This window comes from Argopecten irradians, chromosome 1 (assembly GCF_041381155.1).
Source record: "Argopecten irradians isolate NY chromosome 1, Ai_NY, whole genome shotgun sequence".
Classification (NCBI taxonomy): Eukaryota; Metazoa; Mollusca; class Bivalvia; order Pectinida; family Pectinidae; genus Argopecten; species Argopecten irradians.
In genome coordinates, this window is record NC_091134.1 from 35,925,755 (window position 1) to 35,951,040 (window position 25,286).

Sequence of the window (25,286 nt, forward strand, 5' to 3'; positions counted from 1 at the left end):
ATTATTTTATTTATTTTCAAACATTTTCTTATCATTAATAATTTGACTCTCGTCGGGAATGGAATTTCACGAGATCTCAATATCGCCATTTTTGCGAACTTCCCGAAATCGTACTAGGATTGCATTTGTAAATAAACCCGAGGATGTGAGTGGGAAATACATGCATGGTGGTAAGTATATCCGAATTTTACTGAAATATACCAGAAAAAATTCTTGCATGCGTTGTTAACAGTGTCAAGGGGCCGATAACATCAACTCCACTACCGGGGTGTGCCCAATACACAGGGAACTGTCAAACTTGGTCATTCTTCCTGACATTGCTATTTCAATATTTGGGTCACACATCATTTACACACATGCACGCATGTTTACATACGTAAACACTTGCAACAACTTTAATGAAATTCGATGTTAAACACTGAAATCTTTGCCAAGTTGCCCTGGAAATGTTACTAGGTCATATAAGAGGCAGAAGGGCCTATGATTCATTCTCGTGACCCGTGGTGTGGAGAACAACTTTGCTCTGCTTCAGTAAACAGCAAAATGAACAACAACAGTCGGGTAATATTGTTATTAACATACCCCAATACAAACTATGGATTGTTTCTATGCTACAGTGGACTGATTCTGTGATAGTCTGTAATTATGGTCAAAATAAAGCTGACAAATATCCTTATTCTTGGTATATTTAGATGTCTAACGTTAATATCATCACAAATTATGATACCAGCACTTGGAGTGCATATTTCAAATTATTATTTTGGAAACAGGATTGGTATTGATAAAGTATACCATCTACATCTATATTATATTGACCACCTTAAGCTTCATCTAGTTGAAGTTTTCCAACTGGACTGGTACTAGATATAAATTAAGCTGGCCTGTTTCTGTTATCTTTTCTCTGATTTATTTTCATTTTTAGTTGCAATATTATTGGGAATTCCCGAATTTTGTACTTACTATTGTGAAAAAGACGATTTTTTATCGAGAATTTGACTCAGTCTGATTTATATAAGACTGAAAGAATCATTGAATTTCGATTGATGATTCAGGAAGTGAATTTCATGTTTACTGAAATGTCGTATCTTTAACCAAATAAAAGTCTGACTCAGTCAAACAATGCATAAGTGTAATGTTAGTTTTAGGTTCTAAGGATCAATAGTATATATAGAAAAAGTGATATACTTATGTCTCCCACCACTAGTAGTAGTTCTGATATTTTCTACTCAATAGTTCTTAAATCCCGATAACAGATTAGAAAAAAAAATGATTTTGAAGATTTGTTGGTAAAGAAAACTCTTTAAATTATTTTGAATTTTTCAAATTAGATGCTACCTATTTTAGGTACTAAATCATACTTAGTTTTACCACTCCAGAATGAACTTGTTAAGACTATCAAAATTTTAATATTCTAGATAAGAGTTTCCCTTCTTTTAGAATCATGTAGAAACATTTTTTTTTTAAATATCTTTTTGTTACATTGTGACAAGTCTAGCTTGCATTTGAACTATCAAATATTTCAGATTAAGAGTTTCCCTTATTTTGGACATGTTTAGAAAGACTAGAAACAAAATAAAAAGAAAACATCTTTTGTGACAATCTAGTTTGTAGTTCTCATGGAGTTTGAAGCAGTTGTTGATGTTGTTGAAGGTCTAGATCTAGACCTCATTTAGTTAAATCAATCTGCCTCTCTGGAACCTTTTAATACAACTTTGACTTTCCCCAGACAGAGCTATGACATGGACTAATTCTAAATAATCACACAGAGACTAGACACTTATATTACAAGTGAAACATTATCATAGTTCTGTAATATTTTACACATTTTCATTGATTTCCACTGCAGGACATAACCAAATAAAAAAAAATGTGTTCATTAACAGTGTCTTATTTCCAAGACCTGTCTGTTTTCCAAAATTTGATAATATGGGGTTATAAATCTATAGCTATTTCACAATAACTCATTTTGTTTAAGTCATTATGATATTGACCTTTAGGTAGGTTGTAGAGGGTGACAGTCTTTCTTTAATAATAGGTTATGAAGTAGATTGTTTAGTCTGGAAATCTTTAACATCTGTAGATTGTATTGGTTTTATCCTAAATAGTTGGAAGGAAACTCCGAAACTGAAACACATGCATGGGAGAAAAAAAAAGTCATGTTTGGCAAGCAACTTTGCAGTGCTTTCTGAATGAAGCCTTCTTCTGAATTGTATAATTATGAACATTGAACGTGAAACCTCTAGCAAATATACCACCAGAGCATTAAGGGAAGGTGTTATCAAAGTTTTCTATTTTAATCTCAAAACATTATCTATCCCCATTTTGTATCCAGGAAGTTAAAATCTCTGTGTTGAACTCAATAGTTATATACTCGTGATGATAACTGTATTTATCATTGTATGTAGTTATCAGTTGATAACATGATTTTTTTTTTCCATTGAAATTAATGTCATGAATAGTTTCTTGTGTAAAGTTAACAATTTAGCCACGTTTAGTGTGTATACCTATATGATATACTGATTAAAAGTGTTAGTTAACTATTGTTGAGTGTGGTGACTGCTAGCTGGTTGTTGTCATCATCAACAATACAGGTGATATATGATGAGCAAGGACGCTTTTACTTCCCTATGTAGCTTTTTATCACTGATTACATTCCTACAGCAAAATTACATTGATAAAAACTACATAGCAACCCATTTCACAATCTGAACGTTTGCCAATACATATTCTTGAATACACATTGAATTCAATTGCTTTGTCCTCTTTTCAAATACCAGTACAAATATTTATAGATAACAAAATTAAGTTGCCTAAAGTACAGAAAGTCATTTTGTACTGTAGTAGGAAGTCAATTTACAGGAAGACATTTTCATAACAAGTCATATTCACGTTAAGTTGCTTTAATTCAGTCTGCAACTTTAAGCACTAGTGTGATGCCCGTAACTAGTAATTTTACAGCCGGACTACTGCCAATTATAATGAATTAGTCCGATTGGACTAGTGGTTAGATCCCATCTGATTAAAATCAGTAAATACTATATTTACAAATGTTGTGGTCAATTGCATTTTTCAACACATTATTATAGTGTATACGATTAACTCAGTCCTAATGCATCATTTTGTGAGAATTTGCACTTATAATTTTGGTCAAAAATTGTAAACTGATCATGGCAGATTGCTGCAGCAAAACACAGTATATCTTATTCAGACTAGAGATTAAACAATTGGACTAGTAACATTTTTGGGTTTACTTGTCCAAATGACTAACAACAAAGAAAAGAATTAACGTCACAGACTGTTAATTTGATATCCATGAGCAAAAAAATAAAGGAAATGAAACTGAAAGTGTCTAGTCATATTTACACTAAGACATTACACATAGAATAAATCCTGTTTGGATTTACTGCTGTTTATATATAATTAAGGGTACTGTAGTTAGTTTGATCAAAAGGAGCAAATACCCCTTTTGTCTTTAATTTCATTTCTGTAATTTTAGATTAAATTCTTTGGTTATTGTGCTTGCATGGAATCTTTGTCTTTGTTTTATTCTTTTCAATTCTCCTTACAAATTATACAATTTTGACTTGAAATAGGAGTCTTCAAATGTAAAAATAAATTTCCAATTTTAGAGTGACCAATATGGACATGAGTATGATTAAGTTCCACCAACGGAGTGAGGAACTTATTGTGTTTGCTCGGTTTCTTATTCTTTTTTTGGTTCTTGTTTTTCTGCTGCAACTTTGTCCGACCATTTTCTATAAGTCGTATCGCCGCAAAATTTTGTGAGGTCATTTCTGGTGACCTGCAGATTTGTTGACCGGTTTCATTTTTACCAACCAGCATCCAAGATGGCCTCCAAAGCCTTACATTGTTCAAAATTGAACTGCTTATAGATATTTATCTACTGGTCCAATTTGCCTGGAATCAGTTTCAATATGTAGTTTAAATCAGATTCAAAATTTTGTAAAGTGAAAAATACCATAATCATGCAAAAACAAAAAAAAAAACAAAAAACAAAATGAATTTGACTGTTTCAGATTTTCTACCTTGTTCTTGGAGTTCAGCAGGGATCCATTTTATGGTCACTTTTATTTTTGTTGTATTTTTTATATATATAAATGATATTGTTTCCATTGTTATAACACAACCTCTATTTCTGAGAAATAAAATAAATGTATTTACCGGTAAAATAATGTCACATCATCATTCAGTGGAGGTCACTCTTTTCAAATTAGTCTCTGTACATGTGGAGATTAGGGAACTTTATGTGACGACACCAGTCACAATTAGATCTTGTTATAATATTTCATTTAACTTTCCCCAGTTGAAAAAATATGAGTTCAGTTTGTTTCCCCTAAAATCTAGATTGGTCACTTTCATATACATGGTATCTACATATTAACAGGAAGAACGGGTACCCTAAAGACTCACTTACAGAAAGACAATAACATCATAGTCATGTATTTACAGGGGATGGCACAAAAATTGAAGTTATGTTTTGTCATGTTCTTTCATAATGTGTGAGATGAAGTCCCGATATATAATTTAATGATAACAACATAAATATTTCAAAGTAGTTTAACTCCCAACGGTCTCCATTACTGTCACAAATTGATTACCTTGGGTCGGAGTTAAATAACAGTCTGTGGATATTGACCAGCTCACAATCTGTGTCATAGGATCTATACATTCTAATTGTCTGTAACAGAGGTTTATGTAAATGTATATATACCTACATACATTACTTGTCTAGTCTTTAATTGGCAAAACAGTAATCAATGTAATTTGAATTCAATGGCAACTTTCAAGAAAAAAATAGAAAAACAGTTAATTAAATCCTACTTTGAAATGACTGTTTGATGCAAAAATTTAACCTTTCTGTAAGAGCAACCTGTCTATTCTGATTGTATATCTGTCTCTCCATGAAATTGTTCGATTAATTTAGACAAATAAAACTTTAAACTTGAGTGTTTTCTCGGCACACAGATATAGAAGTTAATCACACAACACAACATGTTATGCATGGTATGGTTAACACTGGTGTAGAGGCAGTAATGAGCTGTAATTATACGTGTAAGGACGGAGAAAAGGTCAGTACAATATTATACTGTAACCAGTCTTTCTGGTGCTCATCACAGCATCAAGTGCAGCTTTGTATGGGAATTGTGCTGCAGATATGTCAGTTGTGTGCTCAATTACATAGTCATTCATAAAACTGCAATCGATCAAAGGTCCCCGAGAGAGTCTCGCACAGGACTACACAACAAAGTGGATTTAGTCAGTAGGAATTACAGTGTTGCCGATAGCAACCTTTAACATCTAGTACAGAGAGGTTTATGTGACCTTTTCATGCTTTTTTTGTTGAGTTTTTTTTTTTTTTCTACATTTCATAGACAGATACCACTATTTATAGATTGTAATAATCATATACCATATGTACTTGTAGCAGTGTTGCAATACACTACACTGATCATCAGAGAGAAACTTAATAAACATTTCAATCTCTGGGACATCATCAAAAAATTTGTTCACTTAGATGTTCTTGTTATTCCTTATCTTGTATACTATTGGTTCTACTATATCTATGGTGTGTTTGATGTTACATGAATTTGTAATCTATCATAAATCTTCAATCTTCAACACCTTAAAGTTTTATGACCATCATCATTTCAAATGCTTGGATTACAATATCTGTCATATTAGATTTGATTGTGTTATGAGATGATGAATGGCTATTACCCAGTGTTTTTCTGTAGGGAGGTCGAGTGTATAGTGTTGACATTATGTATGGACTAAGTGTCCCCTCTATCAGTACACTCTATCATTGATCGCCCCATCTGTCACAGCGTAAGGTTTCCTCCACCAGATCTGATGTAGTCTTACTCCCAGTCATCTGGAGGGATAAACCAGGATATTTTACCCTGGACCTGGTAGTAATTGTTTCTAGTACAATCATTGATCTTGTCGCTGGAGATGTTATAAGCTCTATAATCTGCTGCTGGGATAGGAATGTCGAAATGTCTCCCTTGGGTAGGGACTAGTTGTCTCCCTTGGGACTTGTGACCATTTAATGGTACATTTATCTGCTTTGAACAAATATAGTCTAAATTCAGCTTTAGTGATTGAAGAAGTTGGTAAAAACTCAGTTTTCTATTATTAGATTCCTGTTTATCATGGTTTTGGCTGTTCTTCCAGACATATCTTAGTCAGACATAGTCTTCAAGCACCCCTGGTCTACATGTCTTTAGACAGGCAGGGTCCTCATGCCAGATCCCTCCCTACCTAACTTAGTCAGAACCCCCAGATACATCGCTATACATGTTTTAGCCAGACAGATGCAGGTACCCCAGACACCTCAAGTTCCAAATAACTACCTATATATGATTTGATCTGAGTGAGCCGCCAGATACCTATCTCAGTACTATCTTACAAAGATTATGTGTTGGTTTCTGCTCCCCTGCAAGTTTTTCTGTGTCTGGATTTCAACATGTATGACTTGTACATAAAGTGTTGCAATTGCAGTTGTAGTGAAAACAAAAACTGGAAACAATTATATATGTCATATGGTAAATATAGAGACTTACTTGTCACATCTTTGTCAGAAGCATTAAATGAATTAGTCTTTGACCTACCTTGGAATGTCTCTATCAATGAGTTTTCCAGTCAGGGAAATTGATCGGTTGCTGTCTACAAGTATATGCATTCTGTAAGAAACAAAATAACCAGTCTACTATATATATGATATAGATGCTGTTACAGGACGTTTGCTTCCTACCTAGATGTATACATCTCTGGAGTCTTTCTTCTAAATACACTGTAGATATATCCAGTTTCATTTTACTAGTGTACTGTTTTATGTTTTTGTTACAAGTTCAAAATTCAGTCTTACTAACTAGTAAAGATGCTTCATTTTAAGTCCACCATCATCAGATGGTGGGCTATTCAAATCGCCTTTCGTCCATGGTCGGTCCGTCCGTCCGTCCGTCCTGCCGTCCGTCCATCCGTTAACAATTCTTGTTACCGCTATTTCTCAGAAAGTACTGAAGAGATCTTTCTCAAATTTCACATGTAGGTTCCCCTAGGCCCCTAGTTGTGCATATTGCATTTTGGGACCAATCGGTCAACAAGATGGCCGACTGGCGGCCATCTTGGATTTTGATAGTTAAAGTTTGTTACCGCTATTTCTCAGAAAGTGCTGAAGGGATCTTTCTCAAATTTCACATGTAGGTTCCCCTAGGCCCCTAGTTGTGCATATTGCATTTTGGGACCAATCGGTCAACAAGATGGCCGACTGGCGGCCATCTTGGATTTTGATAGTTAAAGTTTGTTACCGCTATTTCTCAGAAAGTACTGAAGGAATCTGTCTCAAATTTCATATGTAGGTTCCTCTTGGGCCCTAGTTGTGCATATTGCATTTTGGGATCAATCGGTCAACAAGATGGCCGACCGGCAGCCATCTTGGATTTTGATAGTTAAAGATTTTTACCACTATTTCTCAGAAAGTACGGAAGGAATCTTTCTCAAATTTCATATGTAGGTTCCCCTAGGGCCCAAGTTGTGCATATTGCATTTTGAGATCAATCAGTCAACAAGATGGCCAACCGGCGGCCATCTTGGATTTTGATAGTTAAAGATTGTTACCGCTATTTCTCAGAAAGTACTGAAGGGATCTTTCTCAAATTTCATGTGCAGGTTCCTGAAGGGGTCTAGTGCATTTTCGGACTTATCGGTCAGCAAGATGATCAACAGGTAGCCATCTTGGATTGTGATAATTGAAATTTGTTACTGCTACATATCTCAGAAATTACTGAAAGGATCTTTCTCAAGTTTCATATATAGTATGTAGTAAAAGTTTGAAAAGCAGGGAAAAGATCCCTCTTTCTGTTGTCAGACATAGATCATTATTTGGTGGGCGCCAAGATCCCTCTGGGATCTCTTGTTATGTTAAGACAACCTAATTAATGATGAAGCTTTTTATATCGAACATGAAGTATTTTTTTGATATTGACCAAGCTAATACCTGGTAACATTAAACTTGTTAAGCTGGAGTACTTGAGTGACTTTACAGTCAGATATTGATGTGTGATTGTATAAAAGAGAAACTGGTCATTGTGAGAGGATTTGATACAATCTTACAATAATAAAGGGATATTAATGAGCAAGAAGAAGCTTAATCCTGGTTTAATTGCCCTTCAGCTTTGTTAAATGGTACCTTGTTTTAGTAGTGATATATAAGTTTTGGTTTGCTATGGTCTTGTGTGTTTGTTATGTCCCACACCATGAAATAGGAGAGCAATTGTTCCTCTGTGGTCTCAAGCTCACACACACCAGGTTGAAAGGCTTCCGGGGCAGACTGTTAAACACATAATGCAGGTGTCAATGTTAAAGATGCTCCACCGCCGACAGAGCATGAATGATATTTATTATTTGAACAATTATTGGTGTTTAATCGTGTATATTTGTGCCTAATTAACACAAAGAATAAGAAAAAATAATTCATTTCGCCTTTGGTGCATGCACAATCATTACTTCATTCCATATAGGGTATAGTGCTTCGAATTTTTTTCGGGATGCAATTAATTATTTTTCATATTTTTAACTTGAAGTAAAATTAGAAACTCAAACTTTTCAATGGTGGTAATGGTGTAAAGTAAGTAACTTTTGTAACTGAAGAAAAATACTAAATCATCTGCTCATGTTTTCGATAGTGAAAATATACCATTTGTCAGCGGTGGAGCATCTTTAAGATGATGATGATGTTAAAAGATGTGCTTGATCTTACATTGGAGTGAGTCTGAGGTGTCTGTCAGTAGAATAACTTCTGACAGCTCCATCAATAATATCATGAGTAGACTACAGATGTATCAGAAATGTTACTAAACAAACTATCACTCTTGTGTGGTGGTAAAGTATACCTGTTATAATTATCAATCTGTCATCACCTGTACTGTATATCTCGGCACATTTACTGTATCATGTAGTGGGGTAAATTAATTGGTTTGATGTTGTTTTATAAGTATCCTATCAACAGTCATGATATAATCAAAGAACATACATGGGGTTTTGTAAATGATTTATGAAAACTGGAGTACCAGAAGTTAAATCAACACCAACAGTCGGTGATAAGTAGACACCTGGTTTTGAACTCACTACGCAAAGGTAGAGCAACTTGTAGTATAATTGTGGTAAAGTTAACCCCTTACATTAAGTGTGCAAATGTGTGTGTTACTGTTTAAGATGTTATTTAAACTTGTAACAAACAGCATCAGTCAACCTGTAGTTCTGTTGAGCAGTACACAAGATGAAAACCCTACAAGCACAGGTGTGTTAATGTATATAACGTTGAGAAATACTCGCTATCTTAGACAAGTTAATGGTGTGGTAATATACACCACACATTCCTTTATGTATATCATATATTTTGAGCTGTAGCCAATAATAAAGATAGAAGTTAAATGCTGAAGAAACGAATTCTGTATATATACATAATGCTGCAATAAATCATATTTTTGAAGTCATACTGTAACAAAGTAATTTTCCTGGTAACAAAGAGGAATCAAATGTATCATGTTGTTAGTGTGTACTGGATATATTTTCCAATTTTAATATGTAAATAAATTTAGGTTTTATATCCTTGTACCCTGAAATTTACGGACATGTTCTGCATGATTGGTGTCATTGTCATCATCATGTGATTTGTGCAAGTTATATTATGCAGTTGGGTAAAAAAAAAAGATTCAAAATAACAGAAAATTAAAATTAAACAACTAAACTAAAACCAAAATAAATAAAAATAGAAATTCTGGTACTTCAACACCTTGAGCTCTAACCCAAACAGTTTAATTTCTCTGACCAGGCCCAGGATCATGAAACAGTCCAAGTTTTAGCTCAGCCAATCAAAAATGACGTGAGTTTTAATAATGTCCTCTGTGATTGGTTAAATCTTAACTTAAGACAGTTCTAGACTTAGACTGTTTCACAATCCAGGGGCCTTGTCTGAAACTTAACTGAAAGTAAAATAGAATTTTGAAGTCATTTTCCATTAAAACATTTTTAAAGCTATTTATATTTAGAACTGTTTTAGAATAACACATGTTGTCTATGATTCACCAACAATATTAGGGTGTTATTTCCTGTAGTATTATATTATAATGGTAAATATTACATGCTGTCTAATAAGTTAATTTACAAAACTTATTAGTTAAACCCTAAAATTAAATAAAGAAAAAAAAAAAAGAAGAAAAAAAACCCACCTATTAACAGGAAAATAACATGATCTGTGTATGCACAGTACAAATATCCCTTTTCTTTGTGATAGTCAATTTATGAGGATATAATTACTTCTACAACAGGTAATATACTCATAACCACTGCTACATCTGCCTGTCTAAGCCTTTCATTATCGTTGTTGAGGGCTTTCCCACATTGCAGCTCTGGAATCCATTTGATGAGATTGGGAGACCAGTCTGTAAATTGTAATTTTGGTAAGACCACTGATGTTGAGACACGTAACCTGATGTAGGGCCCATCCTGTTTTATACGTATACCCACTAACAAATTAAATGATACTGAAGTTGAATCTACTAATCTTCTGTTGTACAAATGTTTCCTCTGTCAACCTTGGAGGGGATTACAGCATATTTACAAGACTCGTCTGAAATTTCTATGGATTTCCGGGACATTTCTATGAGGACAGGATTTCTCCACATGTGAATCTCCAATAGGTTGCCATGACAACACTATGGACTCAAATCTTGTTATCCCAAAAAAAGTCATTTGTTGCGATAATTAGATCTCCAAAAGAAACGTTTTTATCTAAATATATCTGTCCACTATGGTTTTATGTATGTCTGTGCAGACTTGTGGGAGTGTCCAAGCTGAAAGGGATTTTACATGTTCTGATAACACAAAAAATGGAAAGATAATGTGTGTGTGAAAAACTGATAGTGTTGGTCAAGTGGAATAATAGAATCTTACATGGGTCTGTGAAGTGGACAGGGATGTCTCAACCCGAGTGAAAGTTTTTGAAAAATCTTTCACAAGGGTTGAGATATCCCTGTCCACTTCACAGACCCATGTAAGATTCTTTTTCTCCCATACTTAGTAGAAAAAATAATGAGATTCCACTTTTTTCCAGCTTCTTCATCGCGCTATTATCGCAGGAACGTCGTCATGTGTCAAAATTGATGACGTCATCTACAATGCGCAGCGCAGTTACGCCGAATGTATTGATGACGTCACGTTATTGTCTAGCGCGTGTGAGCTGTCTTACACCCCCCTGTGTAATATAGAGATATCATTTCCCTACGCGGGATATCCCTGTGAAGTATGGGAGAAAGGGATATCTCAACCTAAGAGTAAGATTTTAACTGGTCAACACAAAGTTTTTCGTTGGAGTGTTGATAGCCAAAATCTTACACAAGGGTTGAGAGATCCCTGTCCACCTGACAGACCCATGTTTGATTATTTTTTTTCCGTGTTCTTCAAAAACAAAACTGCAATATTAGTTTACAAGCATTTTAAAGGGACAATTCAGTCTAAGAGTACATTAAAATTTGCACATATTTCAGAAACAAACCAGTTCTAATAGAAATTAGATTAGTTGGTTTTACTGTGATTTGCCAGAAAATCCCATTGTAGTGAAATGTATGTGAAATGTTCAAACTCGCTTACTCCGCCATATACACATAATGGTCGGATGTCTCGTATGCCGAACCCTGGCCCTTGCCAATGTAGTAAAGATTTTTTTTTCTAGAACAACTCCAATCGCTCTAGTTTTACAGTAGTGTGTTTACCTTATGATGCATGTTCTTGTCTAAAAAGTAATTTCATCAACTCCTCAGTGGTTATGTAATGCATTTGTTTACATGTGTGACTTTGGCTTGGGTATCGGTACATTGTACATGTTGTACCTGCTTAATCGTATCAATCGAAATACTTAGTAATGTTGTAAAATTTGTCAATATTTCTTGTTATATGTTTCAGTAGAACAATATATTTATGTCATATTTTGCATCGTGGCTATGTAACAGAATTAGCGTCATTGAATTGTCCCTTTAATTGTGCCATCATTACAGGAATACAATGTATATTTAAATTGATGAAGTCGCAACATGTATTTATGATGTCTTGATATCTAGCTCATGTGAGCTGTTCCCAACCAATGTAAGGGTTATCTTTTTCCCCAGCAAGTGTGAAATAATCCTGTCAAGTATGTGAGGAAATGCATTGGTAGACATTAAAAATCCAAAATCTATCGAAGTTTGTGCTTGAGTTTTGAGCACAGCACAAACTCTGCTGAATGATTTAGAAGTGATATACCATTCTGATTTTCTTACAGAGTAATATTGGGAATGGATTTTTGTTCTTCAATACCTGAAGGAATAACTTCTGGCGCAGGCATGAAACGTTTTCATTGGTGTTTATGTATATTATATTTTACAGAAAATTCTGTCATGATCATGCAGGTCAACTTGAGTCCAATGTCCAGTGTATACTGAGAGCTTGTGGTCAGTTAATATATGTAGCACAGTGTGGTAGTAAAAAGATTGATATCTATGTTATGCCATTTATCATGAATATTGCCAGAACATGTATAATGAACCAGTTATATCCTTGTGGTTAACTTAATACAGGATATTTGTTTCACAAGGTCTGACTAGATGGCTAAACTATGTACAACTCTCACAAAGTCTGGCTAAACAGAGCTATTGAAATAACCAAACAAAATGTCAAGTTTTGCTACATAGCTAAAAAATCTTTCATAATGTCTGACTACATAGCAATAATAATCAAAAGCACCCATAGCAAAGTCCAGCTACAGACATTCACAAGATCAACCAACAAATATGGCAGGTTGACATATATACAAGGTCTTGATATTTTACAATTAATGTACAGCAATACATTTACACAGAGGATATAACAGAAATATTCATTCCATGCTCTTCATGCATATACAATGAGGATGTAGCTGTATACTGTAACCTGACTATGTACATAGGATACACTACACAAACAGAAAGTCTGCAGTATATCCTCTTCATACTTGATCGAATGACTGAATCTTTAATATCTTCATTATCATCTGAATAGGTAAGCATAAATTAAGAATTTGTAACTCGCTTGAGGCAACTGGGACATTGTTAATATTTGATCACATGCCTATTACATAGAATAGTTGCAACATATATAATGTAATACCTGTGGGTCGATGGTTTTTCTCAGGAATTTCAGGTTTTCCTTAACCATCAAGCTGTGGTGTTTTCTAAATGACCGTAGGTATTACCAAAGTTATTAAAACACCATTAAACACACTTACGTGTAGTGCATACAACAAGGCTCCCATAGATTGAATGGAATGATTGATTGATTTAAAAAGAGTCTCCGCTATACATTACTGATTTGCCTTCCCCTGCATATGCTATTGTTTACATATTTCAGTCTGAAGCATGCTGTATGTTTTTCAGAACCATTGACCTTTAGATACAAGTTGGGTAAATAATGTATTTTTGTTGGGTTTTTTCAGCTACTGTGTGGAAATATAGGGTTGAAAGTTGTGTGTAATGTTATGGCTTTGTAGAAAAGATAACAGAACATGGCTGGGAATTCTACCAAACTGACATTTTGTTTAGAAGAACCACACCAGCTGAGGAAATGTTACACAAAGTTCACACATACAATTATCACACGTTTAAGACATAAACAAGACAGGTGGGAAACTTATAATGTAATGAGGCCAGTATAGCAGAAACTTCAGTAGAATGGTCTATCTTCTGGGGCTTATATGTACATTGCTGTATGTCATACATTGATAATAAGTATTATTTCAACTCACAGGGCTTCTTTTTGGAGTTAATTATATACACCATAAGTTTAAATGATAGACACAAGCAAGTTATTATTTCCTCTTGTAGAGAGAGGGGGAGGGGGGTTATAACATCAATCTAGTTATTATTGCATCTTAGGTTTCAGATGGGTGTGTGTGTCCACCTTCTAATCATCCTTCAGCATTTTCTTTATCATTTCTTTATCTCAAGCACTATTTCTTGTCACAGGAACTACTTAGTTGAGTTTCAAGTTTACCGAGATGAGGTAGCATATTGTGGGGCACATTGACTTACATTTTGACCCTTAACCTTAATCAAGCAGGTACTCCAATTGGGTGATTTATCTTTTAATCCAAACCATTCGATTGAGATATCAGTGTTTACAGTACTTGTCTTCAGTTCTCAGTTTGAAAGACTTGAAAAAGAAACCCCAAACTGCTGTATTAAAGACGATACTTTTGTTACTGCAGTCATGATTACTTACATGAAAGTAATTAAATGAGCTCTTTACAGTAACACTAGTTGTCCTTGTTTTGGGATCAACAATCTATATGGTAGTTTATAATCCGCCTCTTCACTGTAAAGTGAGTGTATAGTCAGTTAACATGGGTAAATGAAAGATGAAGTTCATGAGGTCTCCTATTTATCTTTAACCCCAGGTCTGACTGTGCATGCTTCAACAACCCAATACACATCCAGTGATATATGCAGCCATGTAGGGTCGTATATACACTTAATATGTATGGAGATAGGTAGGGTCATTTTAAGGGTATAGTATGTACTAAAGTAGGGCTCTTGAGGGTAAGAGTTTATACACGGTACAACCTTATTAAGTAGGAAGAATATGATCTGATCAACAGCATGCTCCTCTTGTCTATTATACCCAAGATCTACATATTTTTATGCCATTTTGTAAACATCGATCATTAAATTCATAGTCTATAATTACTTGTTGGAAGTTATGAGTAATGAAGTCCCACACTCGAGTTAGACCTGATACTCCCTAAGCTGTATGACCTATATTTGATAGAGAAAGAAGAGATTGCACTTTCTTACAGCTTAGAAGAAATTGCCTCCTAGCTATAGACAAGTGTAATACAACATCTTTTTGGTGAAAAGAAAACTGTATCCTAAGTTATGCAGCTTAATGGAGATTTAAAGAGTTTTTGATGTTTTAATTTACCTGAAGAGCCATTGAAACAGCAATATAGAAACCATTTTATATAAAATTCATCCTATTCTTGATTGAGTTCTTATTGTGTTGTTCTGTGTTTGTTTTAACTTGCAGTTTATCTTGTAGAATGATATTCTGGAAAGGATTCAGATGCCAATTTAATTTGAGGATAGTAAATATGGAAATGGAGTTTAGTTCTTAATTAAGCCATATAATTTAGTTGGTATGGCTTTGGGATGGTTTTAGGGGAGGAAGGGTTTAGAATGGTGATATCAGTTTTCAGGTACATGTGACCATTTATCTAGATAGCCAACCCTACATATCACCTGTGTTAGAGTCAGAATCCAATTTGTTGTACAAATAGAGGCTATATTGGCTGGTTTAATTATAACCCTATATAGTCGTGTGTATTAGGCTGTCTATAAAGTGTGATGTGTGATGGCTGTCCATCCAATGGTCAGTCTGACACAGCCAGACCACCAGATCAATACAGACATGGGTCACTGATAGTACAGTACTGAAAATTGTTTTCATTAGCTTAAATCTTTCCTTTAAGCCTTTGCTTTGTGCACAATGCAGATGTCTTTACTAGAAGACAAAACTAATATCTGTGCATACCTCCTATCAATTGTTAATGAAAAGAATAGACCACCACTATAGGTATGGCACCCTCTTTCACTCAGCCTGAAGGTTCGACCATATATATAATTACAGAGAGCGTGTCATAAATACACTTAGTAGGTGTTCATGACACCGAAGGGAATGTATCATTAGTTCAATTAAGCAGATATAGATCCATGTCCTCACTGGTAGACAGTCAATTGTAATGATGGAGTCCTAATTTGTTTTTAGAGCTTTAATTGGCAAGTTTTAAATATTTCATGAAATGTTTAGAAAATCTTTAAGTTGAAATCAAATCATTTGCTAAGTATGTTTCACCAAATACAAAAATCTTTCAGTTGAAATCAGAGCATTTGTCAAGTATGTTTCACCAAATACATGTACATACCTTATAATATTATGTTAATTCTAACAGGTTCAGATGTGAAAAAAATGCATTGAAATATGAACAAACATACTGATATAGAATCTTCAAAATCTGATTCATATATACATATGTACATACATATCACCCATGGTATGTCATGTTCATATCTAAACTAGTGACATATGCATAGACATTCTTATCCGCAGTTATTGAGCCTTGTCATCTCAAAGTCTGTATAACATATATTAAAAATTGAATAATCTGAGCCTTCCAGTTAAAGTGAACAGTCGGGCAAGGATGGCTAAAGTCGGTAAAAATGGTGTGAATGTATCCAGTATAATTTCTTATGAAATGGAAAAATAAAATCTCTCATCAAAATCTGTCTGCGTACGAAGAAATTAATTTAAAGTATGGAAATTCTTAACCGTCCTCCCGGCTCACTATGTCCGTGGTTACATTTCCACACAGCCTCGCTTTCAATGCTTTCAACTTTTCTTTACTTCAGTGGTCAGAACTGGGAAATGTAAGCAGAACTTGACCGTCGTATTAATATGTGAGAACATTTGGAAGGCCAATGAACGCATTTAGACTGGTTTTCTTTGCCCGACTATTCACGTAGAAAGAAGGGAAGAGGGACCGACAAAACACAAGGAGTTACACTGGCTAGGGTCTTCATCAAATTACTGTGTATGGCAGTTCCAGTTACTGAGGTGCAACTGTATTGGTATACATTCTAGAGCCATGCAGTGTAGAAATTTAGATGATTTCAGTGTTTACATCTGATGAGAGAGGGGGAGGGAGAGTCCCTGTACTATACAACAACGTCAATGGTAGATAATGGCTGAACAAAATGCTGCTGTACTAGTTTGATTTTCATGCTTGTGTGGTATTTAGTACAAACCTTGCCAGTGTATGGTGTGAGTGCATCTATAACTCGCAGCCTTACAACATACTTTCAACACTGATATGACTCCTACACCACACAGCTCTCAACACAACACAGATCTCTACCTGATACTGCCTCAACCTTACATAATATAGCTCATGTACAAACTAACAAAGTTACTCAACAAGATAGTAATCATTCCTTCAATATGATGAAGCTCTAGCTCACAATTCAAGCAATACAGAGTTATCCATGTACATACATACCTACCAGATACCAAAATTCCTGTAGAAATACACAATAAAAAGCTATAAATATCGAACACTATATAATTTCAAAGATACAATGAATGATTAATTTTATATAATGTATGTACTATGTATTGAGATCAAAATAATGCGAGCAATCTGTATTTTATTGGCAGATTTCAAAGAATTAAATAAAACAGATTGAGAAGATTAAGTAACCATGCCATTTACTGCGTTATCTCTCTTCCCAGAAAAGAAGTAGACATATCTGTTCAGTTATAAAATCATGTACTGATAGATTTTAAAGAAAAGTAGCCGTGTCACTTGTGGATAATTAGTAGTCATGTCGTTTATTAATTCAGAAATATATTTTTTTTCTGTTGACAGGTTCAGAAGAATAAGTAGCTATGCCGTTTATTCAGCGGTGTATAGAACCGACTCAGGTGAGCCGCGAGGAGGTGGACAAGTCGGTCTCTAACGAGTTGGAATGTGTGACCAATCACACGCTCAGTAACATCATCCTACAGCTGAGTAGTCTGAGTAAACATGCCGAGGACATGTTTGTGGAACTCACCGCTGAGGCAGACCTTTTCAACAAGCGGGCTGGCCAGCTTCAGTACCGAATCGACCATCTTCGTGACAAGGTCACACAGCTTGATGCTGCAGTAGAACCAGGTAAAAGTTATTCCATTTCAGTATCCATGAGATTGTACTCATAAATGATTTTTCAGGATTTGATGTTCTACAATAAAATAGAGGGAGGGGTATTATATTGTGTTAATTAATTTTATTTATCTTGTCACATCTTATCACATCTAGTTTCATTTTATAAAGAGGAGGGACGGGGCATTAATACAAGTAGTTGGCCTTAAGACTTCTCTATTTTGTATAAGATTTGTACAGTGCCTAGATTCTTCCATTAGACAACATTGTTATTGTGTTGAGATTTATTAATATGAAGAACTCATCTCTACACCCAGAAATAAATAGTTTAAGATTCTGATTGATTTACAGTATGTGTACTTTCTCTGCGTATCACATGTGTTATGCTTATTAAGATAATTAGCTGCTATAAACTTTCTTAAGTTTCTGACTGGGCTACACTGAAATAAAACGGTCAGGGCACTTGTTTTGTTCTCATTTTACTTATTTGAATGTATTATAAATACATCAAAATGTTTTCCATGCTGTTGTAGTGTCTCTACAAGATATTCACTTGAAGAAGCCGTTTAAGAGCTCCATGCCTCATGACCAACAGGTGATATCACAAAATACTATTCCTCGCGCCATACAAAATAGTTACAACAAATGCGACCAGCCTCCAGCCCTCGGCAAATTGGATGTATTTAGGTCAGTAACTGTTCTATTTTACCATGTTATAGGAAGATCTTTTTTTGTGCTATAAACAAAAAGTAAAGTACCTTTATTAAATGAATTTGAGCAGCTAGTATATCATTTGTGTCAAATTTGAGAGCCTGCTTAACTTAAATGCTAATTACCAATGACAAAAATCCAATATCGTTTTCAGTAGTTTATTCAAGTTCAAGGTTTGGAGAGTAATTGTGTTCTGATGTTTATTTACAGAGAGGATGGAAGGGACAGTATGAAGTTTTATACAGATCCGGGGTATTTCTTTGAATTATGGTATGCAGAGATTCAAAAAGACATCGAACAAAAACGAACAGAATTACGAAAAAAGAAACGACAGGTATGTTGTATAAGTAGTACCATCTACTGGTACTCAATCCATATGAATGTTTTACTTGCAGACTAGCAGAACTCCCTAGACCTATGTCATTAGTCTTGCATAAAATCAACACAAGTTCAAAATAGTTATACCCCCGCTATGAAGTTAAGTCTGTAGACACAACTTTGTTCGGCAAACTACTCCTCAACTGCTTGGCAGATTTTGATAAAATTTGGTACACAAAACCCTGACATAAAGGGGAGTTGAGTAAACTATATAGGGTTCTGCAATGTCCCCTTTTAATGGACTTATTACTAAATTTGTGCAACGGGGGATATTAGTTGTCCATTAGTTAGTTTATTTTAAAGTGATACCAAAGTTGTAATTTGTTGTAAAATTCAGACAAAGCAACAATTTGATTGAACGTTACATTACCGGTACTTTCTATATAAAGATGTTGTAATGGTTTTATGCGATCACTGTCCTGGTTGATTTCTGTTGAGAATGTATTAGATTTTCTGCATTAAAGACACAAGTCAATATCATCTAAATTGGTTTATGTTTAACAGAGACCAGGTAAAGAACAAACAGGAGGACGACGGCCTCGTCAGGTGGTCACAAAGAAGGAAAAGTTTGCCCACGCAGCACAGGGGGTGGAGTTTAGTGAACATTACAAGGACCCTCGGGCCCTGGGAATTCAGCCGTCAGCTAACCACTACTCCTCACAGGAATTCCACAATGATAACCGTCAGATTGATCAGCACCAACGACCTGGCAGTCTGGATGTTCGGCAAGGTCCGGTGGCCAAGGGCCATCCAAAGAAACAAGCCAATGGGCCTCATCCTGCTGGTCCGCCACCACAACAGCCACAAGGCTACCCTCAACAACAAGGGCAACAGCAGCATATACCAGAGCAGGAGTTCCCAACTCCTCCCAGCACTAACCACCAGCACTACTCCTCTCCACAACACCAACCAAACAGAAACTCTACACGTCCGCACAATGTGATGCAGAGTCCTGCCCGACCTTCACAGCCTCCTCCTGCTCCTCCTCCAATGGGTGACCGACAGAGTCCATCAACTCGTGATAGCTTGCCTCCACCGCCACCACCACCTGACCCACACATGTCATACACCCCCAGCCCCCAGACAACCCCTCAGCCAGCCCGACATCCGCTGGTTCATCAGAACAGCAGACAATCCCCTGCACACCAACCACACCACTCTAGTCCTGCTCGACAAGACTCCACAGTTCTGCCTCCACCTCCACCTTCTCCTCCAAACTCGCAGACACCAGACACTCCAGTGAACCTGCCACCTCCACCCTCTCCTCCTGGCATGGGTGTTTTGCCCCCACCCCCTCCCCCTCCTCCTCCACCCCCACCCCCTCCACCTGCAGAAACCAAACTGAATGGCATTGGTCATATGGCCCCAGACACAGCATCCATCTCCTCATCAACTAGCTCAATGACTACACAGGGTCAACAGGAAACATGCCGGAGCACCACCACCACCGGGCAGTGGTCGTAGCGCTTTACTGGAGGAGATACGCAACAAAGAATGTAAGTGTTCATACAGAAGTACAAGTTTGAAGCTTAACTACTGTCAATCTCTAGTTTACTAAACTTATGTAAGTGTGCATACTGACTGAATGAGATGCATGCTAAATTTATCTGATGTCCACAAAGCTTGTCACTTCAGTGGTAAATTTGCTAAATGTGTCATCTGGTAGTGGCTAAATGTATCGGCTAATTGTTTACAGTATACATGTAGTAATCTTATAGGTTTTTCATTTTGAAACAAACAAAAATAAATGAAAGAAATGTTAGTGTTAATCAGGCTTTTGTAATGATGAAGTTTAATTCGTTTATCAGTAATAATCTTGAAAAATGTAGTAATACTCTTCAATAATGTTGCATGTTTCTCTTTCTTAAACAGTATATAGCCAGCTGAGGAAGGTGGAAGATAGAAAGAAACAAGAGGAGGAGAAGAGGACGCCGACCGGACGCTTTGATGTGCATTCCATCATGAACCGGGCATTCGAGGTTAGACGCAAAGCCATGGAAACAAGCGACACTGAAAGTGAAGATGGCTCATCAGACGATGACTGGAATTGATAGGATTATCCTATGTTACTATGGATGCATTATACCCAGGAATGTCTTTGGTCAATCAGGCATATAATCCTTAAGCTTGCAATATTACCCGGAAGTGTTTGAGGTCTGCCTAGATGTCTGTGGTGGGAAGGTTTGATTTCTGAACCAGTTGGTTTTGAAGGAATATCGATTGTGTCACCAGTTGTTTTGCAAAGCATCATACTGTTTGTATCTCAGTCATGCTCGTCATGAGCGCTGAAGCAGGCGGTGTTGTTGATTGTTCATGTGTGATGTACTTACTCTGTTGAGAGTGACCAGAGAGGAGGTGAACAGTGACCAGTCATATTAACAAAATGACCAGAAATTGATAGTGACCTGAGAGCTGTATTGTATAAGTCCAAGGACTATATATATAGTGGCGGAATAGCTCCTACTTATCTACTGACAGGCACTTTATGGCTTTCGTTGCCATATGAACATATGTTTTACTTAATATTTTGCTTGTAATGATTTATTCAGATTTGAGTATTGTTTATATGGTACTGTACTAACCCTTATGTATGTAATTGTTTTATAGATCATGTATCTCTCATGGAGAACCTCTTTCCTACTGACCAGTCTCCTATAGGGCAAGCTCCTATACATGACAGACTCCTATACAGGACAGGCTCCTACAGATGGGTCTCGGACCAGTACCATACAGACCAACCTTCTACAAACCAGGTCCTCTTCAGGCGGGGGCTCCCAATGATTGGCACCATACAGGCCAAGCTCCCAAAAGCTGGTCTCTTACAGGCCGATCTCCCAAAGACTGCCCCCTTCAGGCCAAGCTCCATAAGACTGGCCCCTTCAGGCAGAGCTCCCAAAGGCTGGTCCCCTACAGACCAGGCTCCCAAAGGCTGGCCTTCTATAGGTAGAGCTCCCAAAAGCTGGCTTCCTACAGGCTGGCTTCCCACAGACCAGTCACCCAATGACGGGTCTCCCATAGACCAGGCTTCCAATGCCTGACTTACCACAAGCCATTCTCCTTTAGGCCAGCCTCCTACAGACAGATTTGCTCCAGATCCTACTGAGCCTTCCAACCAATCTCCTACATCCTGGTTTCCGACAGCCCATTTTCCTACAGGCCAGGCCAGACAGACAAGCCCCCTATGAACCAGTTTTCTGACAGAGATCTCTCCCACTGATCGGTCTCCTACAGATTGATCTTGGGCAAGCTGATCTCCTAGAGCTGCTCTGTCTCCTAACTAATTGAACATCAACGGATATAACTCTGTAAAATTTTACCAATAGCAACTCTGTTCAACTGGCCATTGTACAACTGGAGAATGACCCTATACAGCTGACCACAACTGGCCATTGTACAACTGGAGAATGACCCTATACAGCTGACCACAACTGGCCATTGTACAACTGGAGAATGACCCTATACAGCTGACCAAGGTACACTAGTTGAAATACAATGTACATCTTGCCATGTTCACTAGGGGGAGAAACTTTGTACACCGGTCCAAGGTCATTAAGGGGGAGTAACTCTGTGCTAAGTATCTCATACACATTTCCCTATGACTGGCTTTATATATTTAATTGTGAGATTCATGACAATGACGTAAATCGCAGATTATGTTTATTGTATTTTCATATGTATCCTGGTATTAGCTGCTGGTGAGATCTTTGTCTTCCCATCAAGAAACCTTTTGTTTTGTCTTCATTTCCATTTATGGAGAGACCAACAAATTAAAAGCATTGTTTAAAATGCCATTTAGCGTTTGTAGTAGTGTAATTAGTTAAGAAACTAATTTTATATGGTCAGTATGAGAGAACAAAGATTGTGCATTGGAAATCAAATTTACCTCCATATGGTATTTCTTTAAGAAAATGAAAAAACATAAAAAAGATCAATGCTATCTCCTTTTAACACAAATTTTTCAGTAATTTAGAACTTTTAAGGTATGTGTGTTGATACTAATCCTTTTTTGTAATCTCATGTTGAAGTATAAAGATTGTACATAGATAGAATGTATGTAATCTATAATGTTAAAACATTCGTGCAATATCATGAGCTTTGTCTATCCCGGTATACACCACTCAGGCCAGACTGCTCAACAAATAAGGGTTCTTTAATTCATGTCCTCACAGTTTCATCATGTCTTTTATTGTCATGAAAATAATTATAGCATCCATTGTTTCTTGTATACAGATATTCGACTATTATTCTGGAGACCAATATCAGAAATCTACAAAGGATTAGAGAATATTTTGTATGCAAGTATTTACTAATTAAAATATAGAAGAACTCTTCATTTGTATTAGGGTATACAAATATACACAGTATTTTTTATGTGTAATCTACTTTGAATATCTAACTTTTAAGTTTATATATATACATATACGGGAGTGTGAGCAATGGTGTTCGGATGGTGTGTTGTCTGTCCTTGTGTATTATAGGACGACAAATGTGTAGTTATATAATGAGGAACTACATATAATCCCAGTTCTTTAAGACTTAAATGTGTATGTGAATGTAAGGCGAATCAGTGGTCAGAAATTATATCTATATCTCATTGATACTATGGTTTCTGTGGTTTCTCATCATTTCTTACTTACTATTTATAATCTGTCATTCCCCACAGGTCATAGTAGACTTGTCCATATATCATTAGAGGAACTATTCATCATAGTTTCTGAGGGATTACAGGTCAGAGTTTAAACCAAGTGTAATGCAATTGTAGCGTGCCTGATGTGGTGTTTTCTTTATATATAAAACATGTATCCTCCACATTGGTATGGCTTTTCCAACTTAGTGTTTGGATTAGTCAAAATATCTGGTGGGGATGATGAAAGGATAAGTGGAAAATTTCTTATGTCAATATTTTTAACACTTGATGTAGTGATTAGAAATGGGAACTTTTTAAAAGCCAGACTTATTGCATTCTTTCTCTCCAGATTCTGTGTTCCTTAAGTCTCCATTCTAGTCCTCTCACTTCTATAAAGCTAACTGAAGGTTCTTGCTTCTAGTCTGACATTGTTTCCGATACTGTAAGTAAATTTTCATTCCGTTATTGCTAGATCAGATATTGAAAAGTGGTTCACTTACATTGTAAGGCACTTATTGTGGTTAATGTCACTGCTTGTTTATATCACCATTGAATTTTTTCCTCCAAAGATTTAAGCTTTAAACAGGAAATATAAACCAATGAAGCTACCCAAGCTGGATCTAGGCGATATCGTATTCAGGCATTGTTACTTTATCTTACTTTGGACAAAAGAGGAAACATAAATGTTTAAGATCACATGTAAATCAAAGTACATAATTAAGTATGTAGTGTTTGACAAAAGTAATGTGAGCTGTGGTCAATAAGATTCTTTACAACTGTGAAAGTGATGAAATTCAATAAAGGCTCCTATTTGATTCACAAGGCCTTTTTACTTGTTTGACTATACCCTGCCTTGCAAATAATGCTTATGAAACTTTCTTTTCGCTGTTATTCAATTATTATTTATTGATTTACATCAGGGCTTGTATTTTGATACTATATTTCCACAAGAAATGCTTATTTATACGAGAAGTATTCCTGCGTGGATAAGTGAATTGTATACTCCAATCCCTTTACCAAAGAGATATAGTGTCCTAAAGGTGCTGTACTTGGGCATCTCATCCTCATTGTAAATACCCATATTTATATAAGCTTCTATTCCTTAGCTGTAATCAATCTTAAACACTAAAACAGATACGTTGCTAATTCAAATTAATGTTTCTTTAAGAATTACTTAATTAAGGGACTGTATTGGAAATACTATAACACAATGAAATCACACGTAATATATTATTATTATACTTTTTATGATGAACTTGGTTTTCTTTGAAAAAAATCAAGTGACCTGCAAATTATGAAAATTGGAGTCTTAAGCATAATATGGGCCTTTGTATAATTTTTGTACTGATGTGGATTTAGTCAGCATTACAAAGAGAATGTGATTCCTTCGTTGGTCTGGGGGCCATAGAGGCGATCCGAGATTGTTTCTTGTGAGGGTTTTGAGCCGGTGGACACAAAGTGCTACTTCCACTGTATATTGTGTAATGTCCACCCTTATCTGTTGTATTCTGTACATAACCTTACAAGGTGCCCTTTATAGCACCCTCCTGCTGTATTTAGGCAATAAAATCTGGCTTCACATTATAACAACTCACACGTGTTCTTGTCTTCTTTGAGTTTGTGTTAAATCATCTTTAATGAACAATTTGCAAGGTTAAGGAGTTTGGAAAGGTGACAAAATATAAATATATGTACCAGTAGTATCTTGTATGGCTAGGTTCTGCAATCTGAAGTTAAATACGGACTGATTTTGTCATCCTAAATAAAATGTTTGACTCCATC

At 36.0% G+C, this 25,286-nt stretch overlaps 1 protein-coding gene across 1 annotated transcript; it reads left to right on the top strand.

Moving 5' to 3' along the window:
• Window positions 1–48: 48 nt before the first annotated feature.
• LOC138325990 (actin-binding protein WASF2-like) lies at window positions 49–25,095 on the top strand. The gene is given in 8 exon segments (XM_069272052.1): window positions 49–170; window positions 17,513–17,800; window positions 18,322–18,475; window positions 18,710–18,833; window positions 19,382–20,284; window positions 20,287–20,313; window positions 20,316–20,373; window positions 20,750–25,095. Coding segments are annotated over 7 exon segments (1,713 nt in total). The 5' UTR covers window positions 49–170; window positions 17,513–17,532; the 3' UTR covers window positions 20,929–25,095.
• The last annotated feature ends 191 nt before the right edge of the window (window positions 25,096–25,286 follow it).